Source organism: Phyllostomus discolor, chromosome 1 (assembly GCF_004126475.2).
Source record: "Phyllostomus discolor isolate MPI-MPIP mPhyDis1 chromosome 1, mPhyDis1.pri.v3, whole genome shotgun sequence".
Lineage (NCBI taxonomy): Eukaryota > Metazoa > Chordata > Mammalia > Chiroptera > Phyllostomidae > Phyllostomus > Phyllostomus discolor.
Window position 1 is genome coordinate 14,561,227 of NC_040903.2, and position 25,334 is coordinate 14,586,560.

The 25,334-nt window shown below is 44.5% G+C and overlaps 1 protein-coding gene across 3 annotated transcripts in view; it reads left to right on the forward strand.

Moving 5' to 3' along the window:
• The first annotated feature begins 1,181 nt into the window (after positions 1 to 1,181).
• ANAPC4 (anaphase promoting complex subunit 4) overlaps positions 1,182 to 25,334 on the forward strand; it is a 34,092-nt gene continuing 9,939 nt past the window's right edge. Inside the window, exons 1-20 of one of the 3 annotated variants that reach the window (XM_028506387.2) lie at positions 1,182 to 1,330; positions 1,415 to 1,553; positions 4,344 to 4,449; positions 6,349 to 6,481; positions 8,178 to 8,252; positions 8,393 to 8,419; positions 8,513 to 8,557; positions 9,219 to 9,303; positions 10,024 to 10,128; positions 11,795 to 11,878; positions 13,007 to 13,093; positions 13,491 to 13,555; positions 14,250 to 14,292; positions 14,408 to 14,484; positions 15,833 to 15,933; positions 16,020 to 16,071; positions 20,250 to 20,305; positions 23,158 to 23,204; positions 24,314 to 24,370; positions 24,705 to 24,761. In XM_028506387.2, the coding sequence (XP_028362188.1) occupies positions 1,425 to 1,553; positions 4,344 to 4,449; positions 6,349 to 6,481; positions 8,178 to 8,252; positions 8,393 to 8,419; positions 8,513 to 8,557; positions 9,219 to 9,303; positions 10,024 to 10,128; positions 11,795 to 11,878; positions 13,007 to 13,093; positions 13,491 to 13,555; positions 14,250 to 14,292; positions 14,408 to 14,484; positions 15,833 to 15,933; positions 16,020 to 16,071; positions 20,250 to 20,305; positions 23,158 to 23,204; positions 24,314 to 24,370; positions 24,705 to 24,761 (1,431 nt within the window). In that variant the 5' untranslated portion in view covers positions 1,182 to 1,330; positions 1,415 to 1,424. The other 2 variants (XM_036019495.1, XM_036019499.1) reach the window with 2 other exon arrangements.

Genomic DNA, 25,334 nt, shown 5'->3' on the forward strand with positions numbered 1-25,334 from the left:
CTGAAAATGCATTTCATGAATAGAAAGGCAAATCCATTCCCACCTTAGATATGAGGGACATGCTAAGTTGTTTAGCAAGGGAAAACCAGCCCCTCTCTGAGAGGGAGCAGGGTCAGCACCAAGAGTCAAGAACAGTGTCTGGCACAAAACAGTGCCTGGAATATTTGCTGCCTAATGAATTCATCTACCTCTACCTGTACCACCTACTTCCCACGAGGCTAGATCCAGATAGAGAGCAAGAAGGTGGGGCTTGCGAAAGTGTATCTGCTGCCCCTCTCTCCTTCGAATAGTAAAAGAAGTGAAAGGTAGATGGCTTTCTACCATTGGTTTTAAGCTCAAGAGTCACAGGATAATACCCTCACATTCTCTTAACCCAGCCATAAGCTGCGGGTACTTCTGAACATTTAAGTGTGTCCTGTAGAAAGATGCCTCAGGTGGGTTCTGGTTTGTGTGTTGGCCAGGCTGACCTGTGAGCCTTGTAGGGCAGAGCCCATGTCCCGTGCATTTGGGGGGCCCAGATTCTTGCACACAGTAGATGCTCCAATAGCTATGGGATAAATCCCAGATGAGCTCACAGCCCTCGCTTATTATGGTGGAGCTACTGCTAAGAATAATTTGTGAGGCTTAAATGGGATAAGGAATCAAGATACTTGCCCATGTTGGAGGTTTTAGAGGAGGGACCTTCCACCTTGGCTACAAATCAGAAACACCTAGTTTTAATAAATACTGGGTACCATCCCGTATTCTCTTTTAATGCTCTGGGGGTACTGCCTGGGCGGGGGAGGGGGTAAAACCGTCTCCAGGTGATGCTATCGAGCAACAAGGACGGAGAATGCCTCTTCATAAACTGTCGCAAGAAGCTTCAGCTGATCAGGACCTCAAGTTTGCGTTCCTTCTCATCTCCCTTCGTCCTTAAGGCCTCAACACTAAACGTGTGACTGTCCATTCACCAGGAACAAGGAATTCCCTCAAGAAAGGACTAGACAGACAGGCGCACGCACTCGAGTATACAGCCCTTACCCGAAACCCGGCAGCGCGCCCCAGCCCAGGCGCCCCGCCTCCGGGCCCAACCCCCACCCCGCGTCCCCGGGGCTGCCAGCGCCCGCGCGCTCCCGCGCGCCGTTCTCCGGGTCCGCGGCTCGCAGAGCGTCCGGCGCGCCCCCCGCGCCCCGTCCCGCGCCCACACCGCGCTCTTCCTCTCGCGAGGACGTCCGGGCGCCGGAAGTGCCCTGAGCGCGCGGCGGCGGGGCCGAGCGGAGGCCCGGGCGCGCGGCGGCGGGGAGAGGCAGGGGCCGCCTGGGCCGCCTGGGCAGCCGAGAGCTCCCGGCAGGTACCCCCCGGCGTGGGCCGCAGCAGGGGGCGGCGCGGGCGCGGGGTCTCCTGCCGCCCCCCTGCGACTGAGCTGTCGTTGCAGAGTCGCCCCCATGTTGCGTTTTCCGACCTGTTTCCCGTCCTTCCGGGTGGTGGGCGAGAAGCAGCTGCCGCAGGAGATCATTTTCTTCGTCTGGTCACCCAAGCGGGACCTCATTGCTTTGGCCAACACCGCGGGCGAGGTGAGTGAGCGGATCGACGGCGAGCGACTTACAGACTGCCCCAGCCTCAGTTTCCCCTTCTGCGGACTGGGCGGGCCACCTGTCTACCGCGCTCCTCCCTCCCCTGCCGGCTCTGAACTTCACGTGGAAGTATAAAGGACCACATATGGGAAAGATAATTTATATGCCTACTTTACGTATTTTATGGCGAAAATAAGTTTTCACACAACCACACAAACCTGCATTCCCATCTCTTTTAGTCATTTATTTGTTGAATGGGCTTTTTAGAAGTTCATCATGGGTCAGCCCTGAGTTAGATATAGTAGAAGGTCCACAGACTCTGCCCGAAGTTTGCTTGCAGTTTAGTAGCAGGAGAAAGATGAGTTATTGTCAGACTTCGGCTGCAAATATTCACGCATATAGCTGCCACAAAGGATGTGTTCAAGCATCTATATCATGTTGTCCAAGTTGTGTATTTTGTGTTGGATGCCACCACCCATGATAAGTGCCTTTAAAACCAGGGAGTGGTGTTTCACTGGATTCCTGATGGGATGTGCCTGCGTGTTGACAGTGAGCATTTTTAGTTCATAATATATTATGAGCTTCATCCTGATTGTAGCAAACTTTTTGCAGGGAGGGCTTACTACCTGGCAGCCATTTTGTAAGGAAACCTTCACTGTGCACGTTTCCACCTTTGGCTTTTTGCAGGTTTCCTAATAGCTACCTGGCCAGCTCGGAAACTGGGTGGTAAGGAAAACTTAGCAGCCTCAGGCTGTTTTGCTGTGTTGCCTGGGCCGCCCTCATTGCCAGGGTACTGATGTCTGCTTTCTCAAGGACCTCCATGAAAGCTAGTCTCCCTCCTAGCCAGGGTGCTTTGGAGCTCTGTCATTGCTCTAGAGAGGAGTGCAGATGGTACAACCTGAGAAGTAGGGGCGAAGGGAGATTTTAGGGGTGTGAGTGCTATCAGATGGGTCGATGTAATGATAGTGGGCACTTGTTTCGCCCATGGTCTCGGTGAGAAGGAAGGGCACTGTCAGGAGTGCAGATGGAGAAGAAAACATTGGACGTCTGAGGAGTATGGAAAAGCTGACAAGGCAAGTAGGCTAGGGGAACTTACTGGTCATTATTAAAAGCCACACGAGATTAATGGTCTTGCAGATTGAGGGAAAGCAGTGAGCGTGGTTGCATGTCTCTGCTGTTCTTTTTGACTGTGTAGGTGCAGACATGGTTGGGTTTAACCAGGGTTGTTTTGCCAGTATGACAAAGCAAGGGAACACAAGAGAGTTGAAGTATATGCAGGAGGAGTGATTTTAATGATGAACCTTGGGTTCTAATGAGTAAATAGGGAAGGGAGGGCATGTGTGGGGTGAGGGGCAATGACTAGGTGGTAGAATCAATGGATTGTATGTCTTGGTGAGGCTGAAGAATTGAAGTTGCGTTTAAGTAGAGATAAGCTGGAAAGAGAGAGGCCGTGATGGAAAGTGCAGGTTTGAAACTGAGATTGTGGCAGCATTTGTAGTTGTTGGAAATGACAAGGTCAAGGGTGTGCCCCTGGGAGTGACTGAGGTTAGGAAGAAGATGTGACCATTGGAGCACGGGTAGAGGAGAACTGAGAAAGCCCTTGAAGTCACTAAGAATGACGGTGAGTAGCGTTGGAAAGCTTGCGTGAGCCAGGCAGGAGTCTGCACCTTCCTGGAAAGAGGGGAGTGGCCTTGGGGTCTTTAGATGACTGCAGATAAAGAGGGGTAGGGGGCAACATGGTCTGATTGCATAAGATTCAAAGTCAGAGGATTTTAGAAGGGAGAAGAAAAATCATCCAGAAATGGCCTCGAACATCGAGGACAAAACCTACCTCATCTCCTAGCCCAGCAATAGTACAGGGGACGTGAGGTGCCAGATGGCCACCGCCTGAGGATCCTGCAGGGAAGCAGTGTCTCAGGTGAGAAGTGCATTTCAGAGAAGAGGAAGGAGATGTGGGGGGTCTTTATGATACCTGACCGTGAATTCTAGAGGGCGCAGAGGAAGGGTTCCAGATGCAAGGAATGGCAAAGATGGGCTCGGGAAAGAGCATGGAGTCTGGGGGATGAACGAGTCCTTGGGAGTCCTGGCTGCCCCGTGGGGACCCGACGGAACTAGGAGTGAAGGGCGGAACCAGGAGTGAAGGGCGCCATAGTGTAAGGCAGGGAGTGCTGAGGCTGTGCGTGTGGGGTGCTAAGAAGGTGTGGGGGGGTCTAGGAACAGTTCCTCCTTTTCTTCCTTATTTTCAATGGTGGTTTGTTTGCATAGAGGATGGGACAGGGACAGTCTTTATTTTTGAAGTATAAGAAACTCCAGGACATCCTCTCGACCCTCCAAGGCAGGAATTGACTCGTGTGGAAGTAGAAGTTTAGAATGGCTAAATGACTTGTCCAAGGCCCAAGGCCCGTTAAGTGATGTGGCTGAAGCTAGATCCACGTTGTCTGATTCCAGGTTTGCTGTTCCTTAGTTCTGTCACCCGTGCCTTTCTCGTGCGGTTCGTGCTCTCCCTTTTCTTTGGTCAGTGTGTTTGGACAGCCTTATTCCTTCCCGAAATGTACGTTTTCTGTTGATGTGAAAGATAGGAAAACGTGTAGGATACAGGGTTAAGTTAGACGTGTTTCACTTATTTTGAAAAGACCGAAATTCAGGCAGACACTGTTGTCTTCTAATTTCTTCTGATAGCTGAGTAATATACTTGAGGTGGTTTAAAAATTTCTCATAGCGGGGATCCAGGTTTACTTTATTTTTGGAAACGGATTTGTGTTTTCTGCCATTGTATCTGTTTCGTTCTAGGTTTTACTTCATCGACTTGCAAGTTTCCATCGAGTCTGGAGTTTCCCCCCGAATGAAAATACAGGGAAGGAAGTGACCTGTCTGGCTTGGAGACCGGATGGCAAACGTAATGATTTTTGTTATTCACGAAGAGTGTTCTTTAAAGAAAGCTTATTTCCAGAATTTATTGTTCTCATTATATACTTGAATTTTAAATACCAGTTTGGGAATTTTGTTTTTAGAATGCTTTAAAGCATTTTCATAGAACTCTGAGTAACTCTGCCATCTCATTTCTGGGCAAAGAGATATATCTCCAAAATAAAATCTGACTTCTTGGCGAAGGTAACTCTACAATGAAATCGGGTGGGACTCACAGAATACGTTGGTTTTGTTCCTTTCGCTGTCTTGTCCTGCACAACTTGGCCCGAACTTCACCTGCCGCTCCCTAGTCAGTTCAGTGCCAGCGTGACTCTTTTATCCCAAAAATGTATCTTGGCATTAAATGTGTGACTTAGGACCCCAGCCAGTGTGGCTCGGTTGGTTGGGCGTCATCCTGCAAACTGAAAGGTCACAGGTTTCATTCCAGGTCAGGGCACACACCTGGGTGGTAGGTTCGGCCCCCAGTCAGGGCGCCTGCAGAAGGCAGCCAGTTGACGTTTCTCTCACACATCCATGTTTCTCTCCCTCTTGATCTCCCTCCCTTCCCCTCTCGCTCTTAAAAAAAAAAAAGTGTGGCTCGTAAATATGCCCTCCGCATATGCTTGCCTCGCCTGAAGGACAGTCAGCTCTGACCTCATTTCTTCCATTTCTGTACGGTTTTTCTGCCGGTGTCTGTTATTTTGTAGCTTGTTATGTTGTAGCAGGTTTGGGCCCTGATGACTGAACTCTCCTGGTCCACGTGTTGCTTTTATAGTTGACAGTGTTATTTGAACTGTTGTACACACACAACCAGTACAGTAAAACGCTGTAAACCGTAGCTTAAAGTTCGTCTATATCACTGACGTTTTAAGAAACTAAGTTGTTCTTGTAAAATGTTATGTACTGTTCATTGCTTAATTTTTTCCTAGATAAATATAAGTACATAAAAATGCCCTGAAAACCTATCACGTACAGATAACTAATTTTATCTGTACCCATTCAGCTCATCTCCTGTGTCATCTTTTATATTTTTCTAAAATGTACATGTACAATTAGAGAACTTTTGTAAGTAACATCTTGATATCTTGCAGCATTCATCCAAAAATATCAGGATCTCAAAAATAAATCATGAAAGTCAGTGTGTTGAAATGTATTTAAGTCGATGATATTTTTATCATTAAAAAATGTCTTGTGTTTTAGACACTAAAAAGGATTTTGTTAGATATTGGTTTTTTTTTTCAAGACTGCTATTTTAAATTGTTCTGAGGAGGAGGAAGCTTGGGTTACCTCACACCTCTCGGAGCTGTGTCTGTTAGTACACAGTGAAATGCATAGCTCACTATTTAGAAATTCTTAATCTGATCTGTTAAAAGATGGTCGTGACTGAGGCAGAGAAACTGTACTTGATACTTATTCACAGTGGTGGCCTTCTTTTCCATTAGGGGCTAGAAAGAGAAGAGAGGAATAAAAAACTTCCTAAGAACCAAGCAGATGGAATTGCTTCTTGCCTTTTAAGCATGTTTATGGGACCAGTATGTCTGGGTGATACAATTATTGTTAGTCTGTGGAGACCTGGTTTCCGTTTTCTGCTTGGCAGCTGGGTTCCCGTCTCGAGGCTTGGATGTGTGAGATGTTAAGTATAGTACGCTGGAGAGTAGCAGATTACTCATGCAAGTTTGAACATTTTAAAGTAGGCTTGGATAACAGTGCAGGTATGTGCAGAGATATCTTTTATGTTTTAGAATACTATTTAACAGAAGGGTTTTTAGGTGTAATGATTGCTGTCATCACAGTGTATTTAAACTAGTAAAACTGAACAAGAAGTGAAATACCCATTTATTTTTCTCGAGTTTACACTAATTTATTCTGATGGTGTGTTCTTGTTTAGTTTTGGCCTTTGCTCTTGCTGACACCAAGAAGATTGTCCTGTGCGATGTGGAGAAGCCCGAGAGCTTGCACTCCTTCGCTGTGGAGGCCCCGGTGTCCTGCATGCACTGGATGGAGGTGACGGCGGAGAGCAGGTAGAGGAATGCAAGGGCCCCGCTGGTTGCAAAGGGCCACGCCCTCAAAACTCTCCTTTTTTAGAATGCGTGCTTTAGGGAAGCTGTATGTTGAGCATGTGTGCATTGCATTTAACTCTCGTTCTTAAGTTTATCAAGATAAAGATTTTTTATCCTCTTACATTATTTTTTCTTCTGAAAAAAAAATCTGTCATTTTTATGGAGCAGTGATAATCTGAGTGGCCAGGGTTTTTCTTTTTTTTTTTAAGATTTTATTTATTTATTTTTAGAGAGGGAAGGGAGGGAGAAAGAGAGAGAGAAACATCAATGTGCGGTTGCTGGGGGCCGTGGCCTGCAACCCAGGCATGTGCCCTGACTGGGCCAGGGTTTTTCTTTGTACTTACTTTGTAGCGTGTATCATTGATTTATGCTTTCAAGGAATTAATCGAAATTACTGGTTCGCAAGTTGAGGTTCTGTTTTTCTTTTCACCACGTATTTTGTCTAAAGCTTTGAATTTTTTTTGTGCCTTTGTAAATATGCTTAGCGTGTGAAAAGTGCTAAATGGAGCATTCTGTTTTGATGCTGCAAAGGTTATTTTTTGTATCGTGGTCCCGGTAGTTTCCTATTCTAGGAAAACAGTTTTGCCTTAGTCTTTGTAGTCAAGTAACCTACCAGGTTTGCAGTGAAGATGGCCTAAAGGATCAGTGGTTCGGGTAATACTGAAAATAAAATGTCTTTTTTGAGTAAATGTGATAATTTCCTTTCCACAAGTTTTTCCTTTCTAATTAAGTTTCAAATGAATGTCAAGTGAATTTGTCAAATCTGAATATTAATTGACAGCTCTCCTGGGGGTTAGTGCTGTATAGGATTGGATAACAAGGATGTAGCCTGGGGTTCGAAATTCACTGTACAGTGATTAATCAGTCCATCATCAAATAATGAAGAGTTGCAAATGGTCATGTGGGTTTGTGGAAGGTTAAAGGAGCAGAGTATATTATGTAACTTCTGTCTCTGTCTAGTTTGCTGCTAAGGATATTTCTAGCACACTTTTTACATACAGTTTAGAAATGTTTTGTGGAGATTCCAGGGTCTCTTGGGTCACCTAGTTTGTGTTAAAGTGGGAAAAAAATGCTTCCCAAGTCACCACTTTTTTGCCTTCTCTCTCATTTATTTCCAACCTTATTTGGAGGTAGAATTGAGGGGAAAGGGGTGTAAATTAGACTATTTCAAACTGCATTGTCTCATCTTACCTGCTGGGTTGTCAAATCTCCAAATGTATGTAAGCCACAGAACTCATAATTCAATGATAAAATAATTGCAGTGTTCTTTAAAATTACTCTCGTACTCAGGTTTAGTGACAATTCTTAGATGAGAGTTAAGAAATCAAATTCTCAGTACCTAATACTGAATACATGTAAGTATATTTCATATGCTGAGATAATTGTTTTCTGCTAGTCCACTAAATGTAAAGTGGGCAGGCTGGGTTTTTTGCAATAATAAACCCTTTTGTAAATGAAAAATTTCCTACACATTTTCTACTCTTCTATTTCTTGTTTGTGGTTGTTGTTACTGTTTTACATGGTAAAATACGTGTGGCATCTGTTACTTGGTAAGATCAATGTATAAAACCGGGCATTTAAAAAGTAGTATTTTATGTAAATGGAAAGAGAGGTAAATCCTTTTGTGTTTTTATAGTGCTCATTTTTTTCTTTTCAGTGTTCTGACATCCTTTTACAATGCTGAAGATGAATCAAATCTTCTCTTACCTAAACTACCTACCTTACCAAAAAAGTAAGTGTCAGAGTTTAATTTCATTGCAATTAATCTTGCAGATTTCTCTTTACTTTTAACACTGTGGCAATTTTCTCATTTGTTTTAAAAATATATATTTCTGTTGAGTACATTTTACCCCAGTATCTGTTTTTCTCTAGTTATAGCAACACCTCAAAAATATTTAGGTAAGATATGCCTTTTTTGTTTTCCAGTAAGATAATATTTTATTATCTGAAGTATATAGTTGAAAAATAACCCAATTTGCTTTTATATTTTAGTGAAGAAAATTCTGATGAAATTATTAAGCTTTTGGGAGATGTCAGGTAAATTTTGCACGTATCTTAAATAACAAGTTTAATTTATTCAAGTTAATATTTGGTATTTGAGGCAGTTTTCAGAGTTTCAAGGGCAGTTCCTTTAGTTGTCATATTATTTTATTGCTAACAAATACTGCTGAACAATATACAGACATTAATATCTATTATTTACTTATTTTTATTGTATGGTCTTTGATTGTAGCAAGCTTAATATTATAATGTACCTTTGCTTATTTTGATAAGAAGTAAAGGAGGATTGAAGTACTAAAAGTTTCTAAAATTTAAATTTAAATATTCAAGGTCTCTAAGCCCATTTAATACACTTAGCATCCTCAGAGCCATGATAAAACTGACGGTGCTTTGTATTAGTTGGAAAAAGGATTGTTCGTTATTGAGAGTGTATAAATGCAATCATTAAAATAATATATTCTTATTTTACTGTAAACTGATGTTTTTTAGGCTAGAGAAAATTGATGTTGTTCTTTTGAAAAGATAGAATAGGGCTGCTGTGACGGAGTGTTGAGTGTTAGTGGGTGTGTTTGATGTTCTGTCTCGCCCCAGGGGAGCTTGAGCAGGCAGATTATAGGGGAGCGCGAACGGTTTATCTCTGGGTTAAAGAACCCCATCCTCGCTGGTGTCCTCAGCTTGCTGCATTATTTTTAATTAGGCTTAATATTCTCGTCCTTGGAGGCAGCTCTGGTTTTATTGAACTTTATGCTTATGGAATGTTCAAAATTGCTCGAGTCACAGGGGTAAGTATTCCTTTAATATTTTCTACATTGTTTATCTTAGAATATAGCAACTAACTGACTTATACAAGAAGAATAAAACACTTTTTATCCCTCAGTTTCAGTTATGGAATGCCTTGCTCTTAAATGTTAAGGAGATAATTTTCTTGCTGATGTAAAAGAGTGTTAGGATGTGTGTGAAGATCTGAAACTATTCATAGACTTGGTCGAGTTTTCCTTTGTAACAAAAAGGTTGATAGGATACACTTGATTATGGTTTAACCTTCTCGCCTTGTAGCAGGTAAGGGCTACAGTTCGTGGTAGGGGGGTGAGGAAAGTCATCCGAAGCCATCCCCTGCCCTGTGCTGAGTCTGCCACGGTTGCCGTGGTTGCCAAGTCTCTGTCTTCTCCATGGCTTTTTTCCCCCTCCATAGCTTAATCATCTTACTTTTCCCTAGACGGTAGAAAATACTGTAGACACCGTGGAATATGTTTGTTCTCCCACCCATGAGTTGGGACCCTTGACATGGGTCTGTGTGCATCCGTGTGTCCGTGTGTCTGTGCCCTTCCTTGACCTTGCAGTGAGGCGGAGGCACACCTTCGTCGGCGGGCTGCCCATGCGTGGCAGGGCCCAGGCAACGAGCGTCTGCTTTGTAGCCCTCTGTGGCCCCTCGCGTCCTGTGTTGTAAGCGGATGCAGTGTGGCAGTAATACCAGACACTCTGGGGGTGTGACTGTCTTACAGATTGTTGGTACTTGTCTCGCACTGTGTTTATCAAGTGATTTGAAATCGTTATCCGTGGTCACAGAAGTGTCTGCCTCTGGTGCTGCCGAAGTTTCGTACTTTCAGGTGAGTACTGAAACCTGATCGCAAAGAGTAAACGCATTTTTAAAAGGGTTTTTTAAATCTGTATCATCCTAGCGGTTATTACAACAAAAAGTAAAACATCGACTTGGGGTTTTTAAATCTTAACCTGTGGAATCTTATTATAATGAATGCCTTATTCTTATTCCCAGGGCCCAGTATAGTTTTCACAAAAGCAGTGTTTTGAGGGTGAGTTAAGGGCCTTATTAATTGGTTGCTGTACCAGTTCATCTTTGTACCGTGTTTTCTTAGCGCTCTGCCCCTAATAATAGTAAAAGTTAATATTTGCCAAGTACTGAGGGGTTCAGTGTAATTCATTTGAATCCTCGTAGCAACCTAACAGGTGGGTACTGGGATCATCCCCGTTTCATAGGTGAGTGAGTGAGTGGGCATACGGAGAGACTGGGCAGCCTGCGCGGTGTCTCAGAACTGGAAGGGATGTTGGGCAGCCTGGCTGCAGAGCCGCTGCTCGCTGACGGACTCGACTCGTTGCTTCTGGGGGTGTAGACTGAGGAAGCCGGCCGGGCCAGCAGCAGATTTTGATGATAGCCTTGCTTTCGAGAAAACCTTCCCCAGATTTTCATCTCAGATAGCCCAGCTGCTTAGCTTAGGTACGCGTTACCTCTCAAACAGAAGTAGGACAAGAGAGAGGCCGAGTGCAATGTGTGCGAGCCTCCCACCATGCCTTGTAGTCAGAGCATCGGAAGACTCCCAGGAGCAGTTGTTAAAATTTGCTCTTAAGGTTCTGTGAAAATAGGGTTTCCGTTTGGTGCTATAACAAAATGATTCACTATTTCTTTGAAGTTTGTAATAGAAATTTTTAATGACAGCTTTATTGAGATATAATTCACATAATATTCAATTTGTATTTATCAGTAGCCTATAATTTCTTAAAAATTTTTTATGTATATGATGATCTTTTAAATTCCTCATAATAGTGTTACAAAACAGATTATGAGAGTTATTTCAGCTGTGTAGACGGGATTGCTGACTTAGGGAGGGTGAGCTGTGCAACACAGCAGATAGAAAGTCCCGAGGTTTTGTTCCATTGGCCTCAACACTGTTATGCGTAGAAGGAACAGATGCAGTGTTTCCGATGACACGGAGTTAGACCTCGACTCTTCTTGAACTGCTAGGGACTGCTTTATTCATTTTTAAAAAGTTTTTCAGTTGAGCTGTAGTTGGCAGGTAACTTTAGTTTCAGGTGCACATCGTAACTGTGCAGCGTCTCTGCACACTGCGGAATGCCCGCACTATCACCGACTGTGCCCACCGTGCTGTGCACGAGCCCCCGTGATTTGTTTGTTTTATAACTGCACGTTTGTGCCAGGGAGGGACTGACTCAGCTCTTAAAAGAACTAAGTGTGAAAAAGGTGCAGGGACTGAGAAGTGCAAATTGGCCGTTAAGAAGCAGTTGTGAGGATGTGCGGTGCAGTGTGCTGGGGGTAGGCAGTGCCGTTGTAGCCAGCGTGTGTGACGTCGGTGGGCGCTCGGCTTGTTGGGGCCGTCACTTCTGAGTTACATAAATAGTGTCTGTTCACTGTGCTTACACCTAAAACTAATGTGATATTGAATGTCAGCTGTGATTAAAAACTTTTTAAAAATTAAAGTGCGTCTGCATGTGACTCACTTTATTATTTTGATTTTACAGCTTGAAACCAATCTGCTATACTCTTTCTTACCTGAAGTAACTCGGATGGCCAGAAAGTTTACTCACATTTCAGCTCTGTTACAGGTATTTATTTATAGCTTGTTTATGTGAATATTTATTATGTTTCTAATGTTCTAGAAATAAAAAAACTTGACAATTTTATTTCGTAAAGCTAACTCTCTGTGGCAAAGGTGTCTAATCTGATAGATAATCTTATAATGTCCATTAAAGCAAGAAAAAGAAATTTAATTGATAATCTTCTCCCACCCATCTCTATTTCCCTGCCCCAAAAAAGAAAAGAAAGAAAAGTTAATTTAAATCTTTTAAAATATTCCCACAAACAATATCTTGGAATTTTAGAAGTTTTGTAAGAAAGCATTACGGAAAATAGCCGTCTTATCAGTTAGCTTTTGTGCTTAATAAACCCTCCCCAGATTAGCTCCCGATTCCCTAGGTTGGTGTCTCACTGGACAGTTTGGGCTGGGCTCAGAGGGAAGGGCCTGTGGGTCAGGACCAGGTGCAGTTCATCTCGGAGGGCTTGGTCGTGCCTGGGGAGTCGGCTGGCTGATCTCACGTCCCGTAGCTGTGATGCTCTGACCAGGCCCCGCATCCTCGTCGCCCCGTGGGCTAGCCCAGGCTGTTCACAAGGGGGAGGCAGAGGTGTCCCCAGGGACGCCCAGGGTGCGTGTGGAGGTGCACTAAGCCCGTTCAGGGCTTTGCATCACTGTGTCTCGTCTGCTTTGTGCTGGTCACACAAGGCACAAGCCCAGCCCAGACTAAGGACTGGGGAAACCCTCTCTGTGTCTGGACAGAGGAGCTGCATGGGATTGTGGCCTTTTCCCCGCCCCCCAGTCCACCGCAGTATGGTAAAGCTCTCTGGAGACCAGAATCTTTTTAATGGTCCTGTTTGAAAATTGGGTGGCTAACCAAACCAGCATCGTGACAGTCTGTGTACGTAAAACATACATGTAAGAAACTGGAGCGTATCTGTTTTATCAGATAAAAACTTAATTTAGGGATGTTTGATAGTTAAGTGATTACCATGTATTAGCTATTGGTCTTTTTTACCTTGGGTTTAACTAAGTTAAAAGTGGTTGAAAGTAAATTCTGGATTTCTTTGAGACAATTGACAGGAGGAAGCACATATTTTTTTTAGTTAGCGTATTGCTTTCAAGACTTTTTACCGTGTTAATACTTCCTTCTTGTTAACAGTATATAAATTTGTCACTAACATGCATGTGTGAAGCATGGGAAGAAATACTGATGCAGATGGATTCTCGTCTCACCAAGTTTGTGCAGGTAATGTACCCGAAGAAGTTTCCTACACGTTCAGGAACTTACTTACTTTATGAGTTACATGAGAAAAGTCAGTCTGATTTGTAAGAGGCTGAGATCAGGATTTCTTTTAAATGCCTTGGTTTAACCTCAGGCTGTTTTCTCAGAGAGAGAGAGGACTCCATTCCTGTTGCTCCAGCATGGGTGGGGCCAGGACTGTGAGGTGGGGCCGTGGGCTGGGGGATAGGACAGGCGCTGGGAGAGCTGATGGGCTGTTTCCTGGTAACTCATGTGCACATGATCAGTTTACATGTGGATCCGAGGGAAGCTTGAGGAAAAGAAAGGGGGTCGTGCTTCTGTGATTTTGAATGAATATGCTTATAATTTAAAACACGCACATAATCTCCTCCTTTGTGTTCAGGAGAAGAACACGACCACGTCGGTGCAAGACGAGTTCATGCACCTGCTGCTGTGGGGCAAAGCGAGGTAACCCGCCCGCGCCAGGGGCGTTGATTTGTCTTTCCAGAGTTACTCATTGTAAAAAAAATGGGTAAATCCTGGGGCACGAGGACAAAAAAGAAAGAACATATATATCTTTCTAGACTTTTGTGTGCACATGTATTTGTTTATGTAATCATAATTTTTGCATACATAATATATATGTTTTAAATGTATAAAAATTTAAAATTTTTCATATAGCCAAATCTTTTTCTTTTATAGTACCTGCCTTAGTATTATTCTTAGTGTCATTCTTAGAAAGACCTTTTCCCACCTTAAGATAGTCAAAGACTGATCTGTATTTTCTTCTGATGTGTGTGTTTTATTGGTTTACTTTTATTCCATTTACCTGTCCCAGATGTGATTTATGTGGTTGTACGCTGTGGAAGACTTAGCTTTTCCCCTAAAAGTCCAGGTCATTGCCCAGCACAGTTGCTGAGCGCCACGCCCGCCCCTCGCTGCTGCGAAAGGCCGCGTCAGCCTGCGGTGCGTCCCCATGTGCGCCCCGTCTGTCTGGGCTTTGTTTCTCGTGTGAGCGCCGCAGGCTCTTAATTTCCACCGGGCTATTTCTTTTTGTTTATTTTGTTTAAAACTCTTGTTTGTAATTTGACATTTAAAAGTTTAAGTGATTTGTTCTGATTTTGACTAGGGAAGACTAAAAATACTCTCTTTGTCATTGTAGTGCTGAACTGCAGACCCTCTTAATGAACCAGTTAACAGTAAAGGTGTGTGTGTGGTTAAGAGGCTGTGTTTCAATAGCCACAAACAGTCTTAATCTTTTTTAGAATAGCGTAGAATGCCCTAACTTGCATATTAAATATATTTTCTTCCCTTGATTAGGGCTTAAAGAAGCTCGGCCAGTCTATAGAGTCGTCCTACTCCAGCATACAGAAACTGGTCATAAGCCACTTGCAGAGGTACGAAGGTGATGTGCAGTTTTCGGTATTGCATCACGTGTGCTGGGCGCTGGTCTTCTTTCTGCAGCCTTCCCTTCACCGTCTGCCGTTCTCCTTTGGAGCCTCTTCTCACTGAAATTGCTGCGCTGGCATTTGAGGAGAGTCCTGGAGTACCCAAGATAAAAGGACTCGGTCTTACAATTCCACTTTATGAACTTGTTTTTTCACCCACCCGTGAAGTATATAAGTTGACAAAGTGTGTTATGTCCTTCTGCATTCAATACCTTGGAAAGAAAGGTGCTGGTTATGATGACCCTCATTTTATGTAAGAAGGACCTGAGGTCAGGACGGTCGTATGACCGGCCCAGAGTTAGACAGTGTCAGAGCCGAGACTTTCTCCCCCATCTCCAGGTCTCCTGCTCTTTCCCTTCCAGCTGCCCCGGTGAAGCAGTTGGCCAGTGGATGCGCTCCGTGTTTGACTTACATTTTTGACAAAGCCCTTTATGCTGAGTCCCCAGGCCCTTTGTCACCTTTCCCTTGGTTCGTGCAGCACCCTTTGGACCAGGCTCCCCCAGTCCACCTGTGCCCCTCAATGCATTCTCCACGGCGGATCTGACCATGTTACTCCTGCTTACAAACGTCCAGTGCCTCTGTCCCAAGGCCTCCCCGTGGCCTTTACACACCTGCCTCTCTGCTTCACTCACACGGGTGGCCTCCTCAGACTTGATGTTTTTTTCTCCCTGATGCCGCTGTGCATCCCAGCCACCTTCTGGAGCACTCCAGCCCTGCTCTCCTCAGCTCCAGGGTCGCTTGTTCGGAGAGGCCTTCCCTAATCCCCGGCTTAGGTTAGGTTCTTCCGTTACCCCCGCACGCTATGCCTTCCCTTCAAGGCACTTGTGTGGTTGGAATGACGCAGTGTCCGTGTGTTATGACGAGCTTCCCTGTTTGACTGTCGGTGCCGCGAGGACCCTTCTGATTTGTCCTCCGCGGTGCGCCCAGCGTCCAGCACAGTGCCTGACCCAAGGTCGGAGCTCACAGATGTTTGTCGAGCAAACGTTACATATGTAGCTCTTGGGAGAACAAGATGAGCCTGGGACAGTCTTAGAAGTGCCAGGACCCACTCTGGAATGCCATTTGATTCTTACAAAATTTAATCACGTGGTCATGTGCTCTTCTGAGTAGTTGATGACCAAGGGATGCTGCTACAGTTTTTAGGGATAATCTTGAAAGAATGATTTCTTATGGGAAAAAATTAAAGTTACTTTTAGTTTTTATTTCTGAAAATTTAGGAATGTTTGGGCAAGGTAGTAGCTGCCACCCACCTTGCTGATGGTGATGGTGCTGACTCACTTCTGCTCTGTTTGCATAGTGGCTCGGAGTCTTTGTTGTACCATTTGAGTGAGCTGAAAGGGATGGCTTCATGGAAGCAAAAGTATGAGCCTCTTGGATTAGATGCTGCAGGGATTGAAGGTAGTAGTTTCATTTTTTTTTTTCACTAGAGTACATTAAACACACTTCCCTTACTTGACCGTTGGTATTCATTGATTTATTTTTAGATGCTATTACTGCTGTGGGCTCTTTCATCCTCAAGGCAAACGAACTTCTTCAGTAAGTATTTGGGGCACATGGAATCACCGACCTGAGAATATTTCCCTTTTCACTTACGAGTAAGAACCTGGCAATTGTCTGTCATGATTTTCTTAAAACAAATTTTAAAGTTTGCGTCAAATTTATACTTCTACATGATCAAAACCAGCTAATAGCACAGTGGTTTCATAACGAAAAGCAGCCTTTTCCTGTCCCCTGTCCTCACCCCAAGTACTGCCTCTTAACATGTTAACTCTCATAACTGTTTCTGTTTTTAGTTCTTCTGTAATATTCCTGAGCTGTGTGACTAGTACACTTCTCTTACTCCTCTGTTGTTAGAAATTATTCTTCTCTATGTTTTTGTTCATTTTTCCCAGACTATTTGCATTTTTTTTACACTGTCTGTATCACATCTTAGGTTCTTTCCCTGTCTTGAGGGTGGTGTCATCTCCCTGGGACCCCCTCCAACCTTGATGCCTCCTCCTCCAGCTTCCCGGCCCCGGCCCTGGCCCCAGCCCCAGCCCAGACTATGCGTTCCAGCCCTCCTGCCAGCCACCCCACGGGCATTGTCCTCATCGCTTTAGCGGGTTAGATCCGAACTTCCAAGGGGTTCCTGTGTTTCTTGGCTCATTTAATCCTTTCTGCTGCACAGCACCCTCCATGACTTATGCAGAGAGCACGTACGTGAGGGTGAACCTTCCAGGTCCCTTTGTGTCCCTTCTCCTGCCTCCACACGGGACTGGTGGGCTCCACTGGGTGCAGGGGTTTGGAGGGGACATCATTTTCTCATAAAACCTTGAAAACATTGCCCCGCTGCATTCCAGGCTTTTTGTTGCTGATGAAGGTCTGGTGCTTCGGACTGCTCGTTCCTTTGTAGGGCATTCTTTTCCTCATCTCTGAATTCCGGAAACCTCACAATAGCACTTTCAGATGTGGATCTTTTCATTCATTGTGCTGGTATTAAGAAAACAGCCATTGTAACCTGGATTCTATTTTCATATTATTTTGATGTTCTCCTCTCTTTTTTCTTTTACTAGATTTTTGTTCTAGAAATCTAATTAGTCAGATAATAGACTTCATGGGTTCATCTTCTATGGAAAAACAAAGAAGTAAACATTTTTTTCTCATATTTTTCATGTTTTCGTCTTTTCTGTTTTTTGAGACATTTCCTTGACAATTATAAAACGCTATCATTTATCAAAAAACATTCGCTGAGCACTTAACTATGTTATAAATACTGTGCTGGATGCTGAGGATATAGCAGTGAGCAAACTGATCAAAATTCTTGCCTTCGTGAACCTTAGGGTCTAATGGGATGAGACAGACAGTAAAGAAGTGAATAATTAAAACACCTGGTGTGTGGGGTAGCGCTCGGTAGTGGAGAGAGAAGCCAAACAGGGAAAAAGCCCTCGGGCATGCTGGGGATTGGGGTGCCGCCTACACAGGTACTCAGAAAAGGCCTCACTGGGAAGGTGATGCTGGGAGAGACGCAGGTGAGCCTTGCTGATATTTGGGGCTAAAGAGACAGCGAGTGTGAAGGCCCTGAGTTTGCATTGTGCCTGGCGTGTTCGAGGCCCCCCAGCCCGGAGGCACCGCAGCTATCGTGAGCTGAGTGACAGCGTGAACTGAGCAACGGCGTGTGGGCTGGGAGGGCCTCGGAGGACGGAGGACGGGCCAGGCTGTGCAGGGCCCGGGGGCAGCTGTGGGGGCTTTGGCCTTCCCGCTGGGCATAATGAGAGGCTCTTAGGGAGTTGCCAGCGGTGGAGTGACAGGATGAGTTACATTTTGAGAAGATCCTTCTTGTTGTTTATTTAGTGTTGTGAATAGACTCTAGGAGGGAGAAATGGGGGTCAGAATCTGAAGTGGCCAGAACTGGGCATATTTTAGGAGCAGAAAGAACAAGACTCGAGGCATGATAAAGGAGGCGTGGCGATCGTGTGCGGAGTCGTGGGGAGCTACGAATTGAGGCCTCAGCACCGAGAGGAGTGGAGTCGACATTCGCTGAAGTGGGGAGGGCTTGGGGAGTGTATGTAAATGTGTGTGTCTTTTGTACTCCTCCATCTGGGTTATCTGATACTTTTTTCGTGATTATATTCAGGTTATGCATCCCAGGCCAGCGTGCTGCATAACTGGTGGGGTGTCCCCCTTGAGGAGACACATCCAGAGGCAGACGATACCTGTCTGCCACTCCTTGGTGGTGTCCGTTCCAATTGCCTGGCCAGTGTGTTAAGTGCTTTAAGCTGGGAGTGTCTGTTAGCTGCACTGGTGGAGCCGTCCAGTGCGTGTTGATGGCAGGAGACTAGCATTCAAGGGAGGGATCTGGGCTGGAGATGTGAATTTGGGAGCTGGCAGCACATTGGTATCATTTCAGCCGTGAGCCTGGGTGAGGCAGGGAGTGTGCTTGGAGAAAAGGACAGATCTGGAGCTGAGTGATGGGCGTCCCGGCGTGAGGAAACGGGTTGGATGAAGGCTGGCAAAGGAAACGGGAGGCAGAAGGACCAGGGGCGTGGGGTCCTCCTCGGGTCTCTTCGGGGGCATTAATGAAAAGTTTTTGCTGCTCCCTGAGTTGTCTTCATTCACTTCCTGGGTCACGTAGTTTGTCTTGGTCTCTCACTGCACACTTCCTGCCAGTACCTGGTGCCTGGTAGTTTACACGTATTTGTTCACGAGGCAGTTGGAAGTTGCTTGGAGTCTCTGGGTCCCAGGCGGCCTGAAGCCAGCAGGAGAGCCCGAGCGTGCAGGGCTCTGCTGAGTGCAGCCAGCGCCCACACGGGTCTGCTTCTGCTCTTCCCGGTTCATTCTGTTTCTTTGGGGAACCCCGTGTTTGTTCTCTGTCTGTAGGGCGAACCCCTCCACTTTTTGGGAAAGGACATACCGACCGCTCTGTTTTAGTTTGTTCTGCCGCGTCCAGCCCCACGTGTCATCCTGGTGGCTCCCGTTGGACCTGACATTTCTGAGGACCCGAGTGGCTGGGGGCTGCTGCGGGGCGCATGGCTCATCGCTCTGCCTTGTCTGTCACGTGGCTGCCTCTGCTGAGCTTCAGCTGTTACCAGTCCCCCATCAGCTTTAGACGTTTCTGGAATTTAATTGTTTTCTACTGCCCTCTTTTCCCATGAGTTCATAACACATGCATTCCTTCCCCCACCAGCTCACCACCATTTGAATGGGGTTTGAGAAGGTAGAGGTTGTGGATGCGAGCGCTCAGACACATGAAAGGAAAAGCAACACAGTATTAAGCTTCCTGTGATTAAGCTTTCAGTGTGAATGGAAGGTGGTTTAACTTTTCTCCTCTTTGAGATGATTAGGTATAGCATTATTTTACGTGATAGATGGAGAAACTGAGGCCGTGAGAATTTTGACGTTAGCCAGAGGTTACCTGGGATTGGGGTGAAAGTATTGATTGGGAAAGATACAAAGGAACTTTTTTTCCTTTTTGCTGCAAGAGAGTTTTGATCTTATTGCTTAGTGACATAAGAGATGTGACAGTCTTAAGTCAGGGGTTTTACTGGGAACAGAAAGGTTAATGACAATGACCTCCCTCTCCAGTAGTGAAATGAGACTTAATGTTTGGAAGGGGTTTGAGGTTTAGTAATAATGAAAAGTGCAAGTGTTATTTAAGCTGAAAGAGATTTTTTAAAAAATGATAACCCACCTCTATATTTCAGAAACGGTTTCATCAACATAAAGAAGACTTCCAGTTTTAACAGTTAATTTTGGGGCTACGTTTGTGTTAAGCACAAGAAATTTAATCCTTGTGATCCGTTATTGTAAAGGCAAAAAATTAACTTCCAAAAATAATGTTCAATGATATCAGAAGTATTGACATAATACAAATTTATAATAACGATTTTCTATTGGGATTTTCTTACTGACCAGTGAGTATTTTTTTATGAAAACTGTTTTTTTCTGTTTTCTTTAATTTGCAAAGTTAGAAAGTGATTTCATACTTTTACTGAATGTTAGGAGAGACTGTTGTAGTTCATGGCAAGGCTGTTATAACCAGTCAAAATTTGAGTTATTTGTGTTATTTTTTAAGAGAATCAGGATTTTCTCTTTTGAAAGTTTATTTTTAGGTGTGTGTTTGGTGTCATCCAGATAGGATATAGCAGAACAGTGAAAATTACTATATTCCACAATTGAAAAATGTTACATGAACCCTATGTAGTAATTTCATTTTTTATGTATTTTTATCTTTTTAGAGTTATAGACAGTAGTATGAAAAACTTCAAAGCATTTTTTCGGTGGCTGTATGTGGGTAAGTTAACTAAAGCATTCTTGTTATTGTAACACTTTTAAAAAAAATTGTAGCAGTATCAACTTAGAATATTTCACTCACTCTAGTAAACTTCAGATACTCTAAAAGCAGAGAGAATAGTGTAGAAGAACCCCCTTCTACCCTTCACCCACTGTCACCTGTTCTTAGAACACGGCCAGCCCCATTTCTCCTGTATACTTGCCCCCACAGATGGAACCTGCCGCGGTGGCTGCCTCTGTCACCCACCGATGATAAACCTTCCTACCTTGTACCATCTCCTTAGGTTAGAATGACAGCTCGGAATCCCCGCTCTCTGTTAGGCATCGTTAGGGTGAGAACTAATGGAGAACTAATAGAGAGAGGGGAAAAAACAGGACATAGCCCTGCCCCCGATTGGCTGGGCTCCTGTTTACTACACTCGAGTCTTCTGTCCCGAGATCTGTGCAGGCTGCTGTGACAGCCACGGGCCACAGGTGCTGCTTAAATCAGTGGAAATGACACCCAATGAGACGTTCAGTTCCTTGGTCTTGCTGGCCCTGATTGAAGTGCTCGGGTGAGTATGAGTGTGATCACGGGCCGCCACCCTGGACGGCACAGGACTAGAGCATTTCCATCATCACCACTTCTGTCGGGCAGCGATGCCGTGGCCTAGAGGAATGCAGGCCACGTGTGGCCCTTTTCGTATTACCACAGGATCTTTGCATGTGTAGGTAATTAGCAGATGTTTATGAACTTGATATTAAACACTTAAAAAGTATTTCTATTTACTTATATTTAGAGAGAGGAAAGGGGGGGAGAAAGAGAAGGAGAGAAACATCAATGGGAAAAAGACATTGATCAGTTGCCTCCTGTACACGCCCCGACTGGGAGCCAAACCTGCACATGCAGGCACGCGCCCCCACCAGGAGTCGAACTGACAGCCTCTCGCTTTGTGGGAGGATGTCCAGCCAGCTGAGCTACACCAGTCAGGGCTTGATGTGAAATATTTTAACACTCACTTTACAGTATATGCATATTTTATTTAGGCCCATTTATACTGTTATTTTTGTGACCGCTCTTAAAATCTTTGAAATAATCCAGCATACATTTCTCTCCAACATAATGCGTAATTTAGTTGTAAGTGGAATTTATCCCATATTTGTTAAAATTTTAAAGAGTAAAATAGAAACTAAATTACCTGTAATGTTCTAGCATCCTTCAACCAAATGCCCAGATTTTCTATTCGGGTATTTTAAAAGCAGACTTCATACTTGTCAGCCTAATATAATTACTTTTGGTAAAATAATGAATTCCGTTTGCAGATGTTAACTTTGTAATTCTTAGATTTTTCTCAAAACCATACCAGCACCAGCCAGAGTGGGGAGCCAGAGAGTTTCTGCGGCCAGCCTGTTTTAATTGATCAGAGATGCTGATTAGAATGAATTACAGAAACGCTAGAAATAATTTTCTTTTACAGAAGTGGTGGTTTGGTTTTACTTGTAATTAGTGGGGTAATTTAGGCAGTTTACATTCTTATTGCACATCCTCACTGTTAAGAAGCGGGTTAGGAGAGCAGTGAATTACCGCTGGGTCCTCGTCATTAGAGCGGACATGGTGGGAAGCACGCTGGGTGGGGCCCCGGAGACCTGGCTGTACTCTGGCTCCGCTGCTGGTTAGCGCTGTGCCCTCGGTTCGCTCTTCCGTCAGATGTCGTCCTGGTGAAGGCAGGGACTTCCTTTATCCTGCTGCATCCCTTGCACCTCTGCTATGCTCTGTAATTTTTAGATGGATAAATGAATGAGTGGAAATAGATTATGGCTGGTTTTACTGATTATTTAGAAGTTTGAATTAAAAGTGTTTTAAAGATAATCTGAATTTGCAGAAGCACCTCCAACATGCTTTTTCCTGACCAAACACAGCACATTCCAACACTGTGCAAAGGCACACGTAGCATCCTTCATGACCTACATGGACGTGACACAGAAACACAGTGCTGGTGAACACAGCCCTGTGGGAGGACCAGGAGTCGGCCACAGGTGCTAGATCAGGGGTCCCCCAACCCCCGGGCCATGGGCCACGGACCGCTACCGGTCCATGCCTGATAGCAACTGGGCCACACGGCTGGAGGGGAGCTTGAACGTGATGCACTTGAATCATCCCAAAACCATCCCCCACTGCTCTGTCCGTGGAAAGATTGTCTTCCACGAAACCAGTCCCTGGTGCCCCAAAAAGGTTGGGGACCGCTCTGCTAGATTACAGGCTATATAAATGTATGTAAGTGCACGTCTACCCACATAAATTTTAGTCTGAATATCTTTATGTAGCAAAAAAGCCCAAGGGAAGGGAACACAGCTGTTTGGCATTCTAAGGCTTTTGGAGGGAAGAACTCCTTGCAGATTTTAAGAGAAGAAACATCACCGGGTTGGAGAGGAGAATGCCAGCCAATGTCGTCGTAGCACAAGGCAGCAGTTACATCTGTTTGTCTGCAGCGGCACTGGGTTGGGTTGAAGGAGAAAATGAGAAATAATTTAAGTTTGTGACCCTTTAGGTCTTTAAAAAATTGTATTAAACTTCCTGCAGTGACACCGACTGACGAGACCACGTGAGTTTCAGACGTGCAGTTCTGTAGCACGTCGTCCGTGCGTTGTGCCGTGCGCCTAGCGCCCAAAGCCAGGTCTCCCGCCGTCTCCGTGTCTGACCCCCTCCCCCTCCCTTCAGTTTTTAGAAGGAAGTAAGTTTTCCTTGATGTAAAGAAACTGTTGAAAATTGAAAACTTGGTCCAATGAAACACATTTAGTCTCGGAAAAGCATCTGTAATTAAAATTACGTTTGCAGTTTCCCTTTAAAAATAGTTTTCAAATTTGTATTTTCAGCGATGCTGAGAATGACAGAAGACCACGTGCTCCCTGAGCTGAACAAGGTAGGACATAATAGTGTGTGTCCCTAATGTGCCGCCTGCGGCCCGGGGGGCTCGGCTCTGCCGGGCATCTTGGTGCTCGTGTTCCACATGCAGTTACTGGTTACTAGGTTGTCGGGCTGTACATGAGACAGGTCTTAGTTAGCCTTCTGTTTTTTTATGTCTAAGAACACCTTTGTTATGGCTCCTACTTTTATAAGATTTAACTTTCTTAGATCTTCAGTGCATTCTTATTTTCCTCAGCGATCTGGTCCTTGGATATTCCCACCTATGATGATGTCTGTGAGCCCCATTTCCTGCTGACTCTAAGGATTGTGGCGAGTAGTGTCTTTCCAGCAGAGCGTACAGAACAGGGCAGGGTTCCCCCTTGGTTCCTGCGGCTCACTAGTCCACCCCTGCCCACACTGATTCAGGCAGTTGAGGTAATCGGGAGCCTGGGAAAACAGAGAGCAGTAAAATTAGCCTTGGTGGAGTGAGTGAGTGCGTGAGGGTCTGCACCTCAGCACAAAGTGGGTCCTGTGTGCTGTGGGCGACTGGACTTGGAAAGCAGGCAAGGTCACCTTAGCGGTTCTATGACATCACTCTTACCGTTATTTGGGGTGATAAAATATGTTAATTTTTGGGAGGGACCTAAATGTGTACTTTTGTAAGGGCTGAAGAACTAAGGTACAGTGCAGGGAGGGTCGTTGCCAGAAGCAGAGGCCAGTGCTGGAGCGAGCAAAGCTGTAGAGAACAGCCTTCACTCAGGTTGAGGGTGCATATCGGGGCTGACAGCCCCGCTCCTGAAGGAGGGACTCGGCACACGTCTCAGCACAGGCGTGACACAATGAGCAGCCTGTGCCGGGAGGAGGGCGGTGGCCGTTGGCCTCTTGGAGTGGAAAGTGGGTTCAGATGTTGGGTCACATGCTTCTCACAACCCCAGGATTTCATGTGTTCAGAGCCACATCATCTGGATTACTGTTGACGCGTCTTTGAAGGAGCTTTGCTTAATTGGCCTGTGGCCTTCGGCAGGAAGTGTAAAAGTCGCATTTATTATTACATGGTATTTCTATTATTGGAAAGCTTGCTTTCACCTTAATTTGTTTTCTTTTTGTTCCTTTTTGTTTTAATAGATGACTCAAAAAGATATCACATTTGTTGCTGAATTTCTTACTGAACATTTCAATGAGGTAGGAGATCGGTATTTCTGTAATGCTGGTTTGTCTTAATGATTGCAGTAAACCTGGGTGATGGTATGAAGTAGTCAGATTTAATCCTATTTAATTGAAGTCCTTAACAGTTACGCTTTTCAAACCGTTGAACTAAGTAATGGCAGTGCTTATTTTATGAAGCAAAGCCTATGAGTTGAACTTCTGTTTGTGTGTGTATCTTCCAGTCCATAACAGAAAAGAGTAACTACCACCAACGACTCTCTTAAAATATAAATTTGTGGTTTAAATATGAGATTTGTGTATATGCGTGTGTGAGCTGACTTATGGATCGAACTGTATTTATCTTTTCCAGGCTCCAGACCTGTATAATCGGAAAGGAAAATACTTCAATGTTGAAAGAGTCGGCCAGGTATGGGCTTTGGATTCAATTCAGTTGTTTTTTTTAATTAAAAAATAATAATTTTAAAGCACTAGCAGTGTTAGTCTTTATTACCCAGAGTTCGTGGAAAGTAATATAAGGCCAGTTATACTTGTCCAGTAGCCCCGCCCTTTTAGTGAGTTAGCTGCATGTAGCAGTTTTTAAACTTTTCGGTCTCAGAACACTTTTACATTCTTAAAATTACTGAGGATCCTAAAGAGCTTTAATGTGGGTTGTATCTATAATGGTGAGTATTATTAGAAAAAATTAAATAGGTTAAAATATTTCTTAAGTCACTTAAAATAATAGTAGCTATTGTTTTAAAAAATAACAGTTCTATTACATGTTAATATGAGTAATTTCAATGAAAAATAATTATATTTCAGAAAATAAAACTTAGTGGAGAATGGTCTTGGTTTATAATTTTGAAAGTCTCTTATATCTGACTTAACAGAAGACAGCTAGATTCTCATATCTTCTGCACTTAATCTGTCATGATGTGTTGTTTTGGTTAAGGCATATAAAGAAAGTCTGGCCTCGTACAGGTGTGTGTGGTTGGCAGGG